We start from the raw sequence: 7,564 nt of genomic DNA on the forward strand, positions 1-7,564 counted from the left end.
CATGTGAGGGCGACACATGAAATCTTTCGAGCGAGATCGTTGTCGGTGCCCCTGGGGCCGCTCTTGTGCGGGTGACACATGAGGTTTTTCGAGCGAGATCGTTGCCGGTGCCCCTGGACTGGCTCATGTGCGGTTGACACATGAAATCTTTCGGGCGGGATCGTTGCTGGTGCCCCTGGATTGGCTCATGTGCGGGTGACATATGAAATCTTTCGAGCGGGATCGTTGCCAGTGCCCCTGGACTGGCTCATGTGCGGGCGACACATGATATCTTTCGAGCGGGATCGCTGCCAGTGCCCCTGGACTCGCTCATGTGCGAGCGACACATGAAATGTTTCGAGCGGGATCGTTGCCAGTGCCCCTGGACTGGCTCATGTGCGGGCGATACATGAAATTCTTTCGAGCGAGATCGTTGCCGGTGCCACCTGGGCTGTCTCATGTGCGGGTGACACATGAGGTTTCTCGAGCGAGATGAGCGTGGCCGTTGCCAGTACCGCCTGACTGGCCTTCGTGCGGGTGACACGTAAAAGCACCCACTACACTCTCTGAGTGGTTGGCATTAGGAAGGGCATCCAGCTGTAGAAACTCTGCCAAATCAGATTGGAGCCTGGTGTAGCCATCTGGTTCACCAGTCCTCAGTCAAATCGTCCAACCCATGCTAGCATGGAAAGCGGACGTTAAATGACGACGACGACGACGACTATGGATCTTTTCTTCTGTTGCTCCCATTATATTGCTTTTTCTTGACATCAATACCTACATTTTTTGCTACACCAATACTTGCTGCCTTGATTAAATTATTTGTTTCTGTGATGTTTTTTGTTCTAATGTATTTCAGAATTTCATTCACATTTTTCGTTTCTTGATTCAATTTCCACCGATCAACCTTTTTAAGGTTGCAAATAATGTCGCTATCGTTCTCCTGTATCCTTGCCTTTATTCTGTCATAGATTGTCGTTTGCCCATCTGTCATGTCACGATTAGTTTTATTGTCTTCTTCCAAACCATCTACATGTCTCTCATCGAGCAAGCTATCACTGTTCCTTTCCTGTGGTTTATTCGAGATTTCATCTCTGTTTTTTGCTATGAGATTACTTTTATCAGTAGGAACTGAATTTTCATCGTTTCCTCTGCTGCTGTTTTCCAATACCTATCTTTTGATAGCTTCGAGCTCTACTTCTGTGAACCAATGATTTTTTTCTTATTGCTCTAGCTTGACCACATAATCTCTGTTCTGTGAGTTGAAACAATTCTCTTTTTCTCCATTGATCATACATACGTTGTTGGTATCCCCTAATATGAACACCATTTTCGTCTACGGAGTTGCACAGGTAGTAACACTCCATGACCACAGCATTGACTTGTTTGTTTCATCTACACCGTGTGTGCTGTTCCCTTGCTAGATAACGACAGGCTGGAATCGAACCAGTATCTCTGAGGCTGCTGGGCGCAACACCATCACCATCAAGGGCTTCAGTTTCATTATTACCATTATTCACAATATTGTGTTTTTTCATTGTCACTCATATGAGCTAGTGATTATCAGGTTGCGCAATTACCAGTGTTTTTATTGTGACACCATCTCTATTTATTTATTTATTTATTTATTTATTCATCTATTTATTTATTTATTATTATTATTATTACTCTGCCAAATTCTGTGCGTGAGAAAACCCAGCAAGCCAAGCGAGATCTAAATCTAAAGACTCAGCCAGTCCACTGAGGCGTACCTTCCTTCATTGAACACTAAACTGCACTTGCGAAGACCTGTTGAGGCAAGTGAAATCGAAATCGAGTTAAATTCGACGACTGGCACCCATGCCAACATCGTCTCCTTCATTGGACACGAAACTCAGCTTGCGAAGACTTATTGGGGCAAGCGAAAGCGAAATTGTGATGGCACCTGCGCCCAGCATCACCTTTCTGGCACTTGTGCCCGCGGCATGTCCAAGGACTTTCGAGCGAGATCGTTGCCAGTGCCCCTGGACTGGCTCTTGTGCGGGTGGCACATGGAATGCACCATTTTGAGCGTGGCCGTTGCCAGTACCGCCTGACTGGCCTTCGTAGGATTTTCGAGCGAGATCGTTGCCAGTGCCCCTGGACTGGCTCTTGTGCAGGTGGCACATAAAATACACCATTTTGAGCATGGCCGTTGCCAGTACCGCCTGACTGGCCTTCGTGCGGGTGACACGTAAAAGCACCCACTACACTCTCTAAGTGGTTGACGTTAGGAAGGGCATCCAGCTGTAGAAACTCTGCCAAATCAGATTGGAGCCTGGTGTAGCCATCTGGTTTCACCAGTCCTCAGTCAAATCGTCCAACCCAAGCTAGCATGGAGGGCGGACGTTAAACGATTATTATTATTATTATTATTATTATTATTATTATTATTATTATTATTATTATTATTGTATATTAACTCAGGTTTTGCTGGAACTCTTAGTGTCTTGCATGAGTTGCAGACTTGCTACCTGTAGCCTTTGTTACTATGCTATTCATTCTCATCAACTATTTAATACTTTCCTGATGATTCTTGCTGTGCCAAGGAGAAGAATTTCTTGCAATAACTCTATTGGGTACTCTATTCCCATTTCCTTTATATTTCTCTTGATACCTTTTGGCACTGTCCCCAAAGACCCATCACTAATTGGCACTGTCTTCACCTTTTTCATTTAAGAGGTTGTATATGTCTATTTTTACAGATTCCTTCTTATCTATTTGTGGGTCAAGTGGGCGTGCAACATCAATTATAGAGCACAAATGATTCAACTTGTCCACCACCACTTTGTCCAGCATGTTCTGTTCAAGCATCTAGTCTGTTTGGATTGGGCAACACCACAGGATATTTCAAGCCTCTGATTCAGCCACTCTGTGGTTTATGTTCATACCATGTCTTGCCTCTTTTTACCCCCAACTTTTCACACAGTTTCCAGTGTAGCACTTTTACTACCTCATCATGTCGTCTCAACTTGTATTAGTTTGGGGCAAGTTGGAGCATTCGTTCACAATATGGGCAATGGTTTTGTGAAATCCATTACAAATTCAGCACAATGGAGATACTTGTTCGTTTCTAAGGACAACCATCTAAATTGTGATGATAGATAAGGGGTGTATTATTGTATCATCCTTATAAATGAGATCAGAGGTGAACAGTTAAATCATTATTTTATGGGAGATCAGAAGTGAGTTGTATTTTTATTGATACAAGTTAGTAAGTAAGAAGTTGCACCGTTATTATGTGGCTTCTGTTGGTCTGTTGAAATAAATAAGCTGTGAAAACTTTGGCATCAACATTGCCAGAAAAATCAATCATGAACCAGTAAAAGATATTGAAACCAAAATATTCTTACCCATTTCCCTTATCTACGGGAAGACACAGATATTTCCATCCAACGCCTTGATTGCCTGATATAGATCCAATAGATTTTTCACTTGAATTATTAGAACGAACATAGACATTTAGGCTTCCCATGTCATTTCCAAACATATGATAGTAGAAACTGACACTGCCGATATTTCCAACGAAGGGTTTTGTTTTCAAAATTGCTTTTTGTCCAGGGAAACCAGCTGCAGAAGCAAGCATATATTTTCCTGAAAAAGCAAATATACAGCATTCAATGGCATGTAAAAATAATGTAATAATAAAAAAAAGGCTTTTTGATAATATAATGTGGTAGAGCTTTACAGCTTCCTCAGGTTACAGGCTTTGGTGCTCACAAAAATTGTAAAGTATAACTATTAATTTCAGAATATAGTCTGTAATTTTGCTCATAAGAAAACTCAGAATGCATAGTTTTAAGTTGTTTACAATTTAAAACTGTACTTTCTTCTTAGTTCAATGGCTATTTGCATTTTAATTAGAATTAAAATATATAACTAATGATTTGAAAAAACTGCCATCACATTACACACATATAGACATGTATATATAATGTACATAATCATGAAGTGACTTGTGAAGGTACATAGCTCAATGGTCAGAGTGTCGGAGTCACAATCATAAGGTAGTGAGTTTGATTCCTGGATTGGGCTGTGTGTTGTGTTCTTTAGCAAGACACTTTATTTTTTATGTTGTTCCAGTTCACTCAGCTGTAGAAATGAGTTGCAACATCACTGGTACTAAGCTGTATCAGGCTCTGTCTTTCCCTTGGATAACTTCGGTGGCATTGGAGAGGGGAGGCTGGTATGCTTGGATGACTGCTAGTCTTCCATAAACAATCTTGCCTGGACTGGTGCCTTGGAGGGTAACTTTCTAGGTGCAATCCCATGGTCATTCATGACCAAAGGGGATTTTTACCCTAGTCATAGAGTATGTATATAGATATCATCATCATCATCGTTGTTTGACGTCTGCTTTCCATGCTGACATGGTTTGACATGGTACTGGCCAATAGGGAGCTGTTCAGACTCCAATTGTCTATTGTGGCATGATTTCTATGGCTAGATGCCCTTCCTAATGCCAAAAACTTAACAGATTGTGCTGGGTGCTTCTTATGTGCCACAGGCACGAGTGCATTTACACAACACTGACACAGGTGCATTGATGCACTGACATGGGTATTTTTTAAGTGGGACCAACACCTGAAAGGACAAGCCTATATGTGTGGAAGACAGTGATTTTACTTAGCTTGACACATTTCCACCATTTCCTCTTCCTCCATTTCTGCGTCCTCTATTTCCTCCTCTCTCTCCAAACGATTTCAAGGACTTCCTATGACTTCCTCTCATCTCAACCAATATGCTACTCTTTATAAGAGTTCGGCTAGTCCATTCTTCCAATCCCACAGGGGTGTCAATGGCTCTTGCCACAACTTATATGAAGGAGAAAAATTTACTTTTGCATTTGTTTTGATTTTGCACCATCAGCAATATTTCTGCTATTTGTCATCCTTTTTAATGGGTCGTTCTTTCATTGTTTAGTCTCAGATCAACTCTGATCTAGTAGATCTATGATCAAAAGCATTTTTAGCCATGACCAATCCATTTTTTTCAGACGGAGTAGGTGAAACTGTATTATCCAATATGTCTGTATTTATTAGGTCTATTTTTTAAGTATTTAAGATGACATAATTAACCTTCAGAGCAAAAGGGCAGTAGTAAGAACAATAGACCTAAGTGGTAAAATACAGGTTCCAGGTTCAATCATCAAAGGGCATTGGAGAGAATACTAATTAAAATTTGGTGTCAAAAGCACAAAGAAAAGCAGAGCAACAGCACAAAACAGATTGTTTTCTTACTCTATGATTGTTTTATCAAAAAAACTTTATTAAAAGAAATATGAAAGAAACTGAGATTAATTACCTTTATAACTTTCAGTTGTGTGATCACTTTTGGGTATTGATTCTCCTGACAGTCTTGTGAATCTATAGGGATGAACACGTTGCCATTTATAATCTTCTGTACCTTCACTAACCATTTCGCAAATGTCGTTATCAAATGGGCAAAATGCCTTAGTTGCTGGAACATGAAATTGAAAATAGTGTAGATCCAAAGAATTTTATGAAAATATTTTATTCATCTAGTAAATGGTTTAGTTAGTTAAATGAAGGAGGTGCTCAAAGGAATTAACAACAGTATTACACTGACACTAAAATCCAGCATATAGTGATAAGATATTAAATTGTGTTTGTTAATCTCATAGGAATTATTAATAGATAAAACAGTAACAATAATTAATATTATCTAAACACATAACTAGCAATCAATAAATACAAATTTTCCTTAGTTACATAATATATTATTATTTCTGTCTTTAACTTGTGTTAACATATCAATAGGGTGATAAATGTTATTGATAATAGAGATAGTGGAATTTTCATGCTTGTGTAGGAATTTGATTTTGGCCTTAATGCTAACAACCAGACATTTCTCAAAATAGTAATACTCTGGTTTTTCTTTTTCAGTACTATACATCTAACAAATCCTCTCAGTACTGTGCCATGGTTAAAAGGGACCAAACTAATATACTATGTGGTTCTTGAGTTTCTTCAACAGAGTTCATTTTGTCCCAAACATTCAGACTCCCTGATTTCTTTCCACTTGCGTTACTGACTTTCTGATTTTCAGGGTGAGCATTGGCCATATCGGTCTCACCAGTCTGTGTTGGCATGCAAAAACCACAACTGCCTCCCTTCTCACCTGATTATGTTTTATAATAGAAAACAATTATTGGAAATAGGTCTAACTCACAACTGTAAGCATAAACATCACTGATTATGTTGGTTTACTGTGTCTAATTCAATTACTCAAGTAATAAATGCTAACTGTAATAGAACGGTACCCTGCTTACTCCCAAGGGGAATCAACCACACAGTTTCCTGTGATTTGCAAAAAATATAAGGATTATTTGATAGATAATTCACATTGATATCTTAGTGAAATAAATATTAGTACTTACAGTCTTCCTGGCACTGAACATGAAGTTTGTTATATGAACAGCCATAAGAAGAAGAATAAAAATCACTGCAAGCTGATAGTGAGTTTTCATCACCTCTGCACACTAAACCTCTGATTATGCCTGGTAAAGATGAACTACGAGATGAGTAATAAGAAAATCTGAAAATTAAATACAAAAAGAGAATATTTCATTCAGTTTTCTCTACATGTCAGTGTAATGTTATAATGCATTTCTTTGCTGCAGTTTACACGATGATGCATTACCAAACATTAGTGTGTATGAGTGCACACACATACACACACGCACGCACACACATACATACACACACACACATACATACACACACACACACGAAGTTTTGAATGGAAAGAGGTTGCTCTTTCTAGGGATGTATTTCATCCAAGTGTACACCGGTTTATCTCCATATTGATTAATTTTCCTGAAATTTGTTAATTTGTGTTAGTGTTAATGTTTATTGATTGTTCTTTTGGACAGTAGTGCATAACACTTATAAAGTTCCAGTTGTTGGTACAGATGTTTTCATATATCCGATATAGAAGAAAAGAATTTAATAATATGACATACAGAAAATGGAGAGTGTGAACACAGAAAAAAATCAGTTTATTTATATAATAGTCAATTTCATGTCACCTATGCACATCTCAATTCTCACTTTCATTCATATTTTACAATTAAAATTGCATTATGAATTTAAAAGGTAAAAATCTCTTGTAAGATGTTCATATGTATTCATTTACATCCTAATGGATCGAGAGCTCCTTACGTACTGAATGTGTATGTGTGTGTCAACATGTGTGTCTTTGGATTCCATTCTAAAAACAACTAGAGTTAAAACTGCGACCATAGTGGACAATAGCTAGCTGCAGTCTTGAAAAACTAGGATATACTACAATTCACCCTTAATGGAATGCTACTTTTCTCCCTAATCATTTGTTAGAAGAATAATAAAATAAGAAAAAATTTAAATAAATATATATAAATATATATATTAGAAAGTATCCAAATCTATATAATTATTTAATGTCTACTCTTTTAATTGTGAGAATTTCAATTTTTATTATTATTATAATTTTTGTTTATCTAAATGTACTAGTCTTATTTGTTGATAGTTTGGGTTATTATATATATATATATATATATATATAT

The 7,564-nt window shown here is 38.0% G+C and overlaps 1 protein-coding gene across 1 annotated transcript in view; it reads right to left on the reverse strand.

Moving 5' to 3' along the window:
• The window catches only part of LOC128247351 (MAM and LDL-receptor class A domain-containing protein 1-like), a 106,005-nt gene that overhangs the window by 59,022 nt on the left and 39,419 nt on the right, over nucleotides 1-7,564 (reverse strand). Inside the window, exons 4-6 of the mRNA XM_052966614.1 lie at nucleotides 6,398-6,555; nucleotides 5,302-5,457; nucleotides 3,351-3,591 (exon numbers count right to left, since the gene is read on the reverse strand). Of these exons, the coding sequence (XP_052822574.1) occupies nucleotides 3,351-3,591; nucleotides 5,302-5,457; nucleotides 6,398-6,555 (555 nt within the window). The remainder of the gene's footprint in view (nucleotides 1-3,350; nucleotides 3,592-5,301; nucleotides 5,458-6,397; nucleotides 6,556-7,564) is intronic.

The sequence above is a fragment of the Octopus bimaculoides genome, chromosome 3 (genome assembly GCF_001194135.2).
Source record: "Octopus bimaculoides isolate UCB-OBI-ISO-001 chromosome 3, ASM119413v2, whole genome shotgun sequence".
Taxonomy (NCBI): domain Eukaryota; kingdom Metazoa; phylum Mollusca; class Cephalopoda; order Octopoda; family Octopodidae; genus Octopus; species Octopus bimaculoides.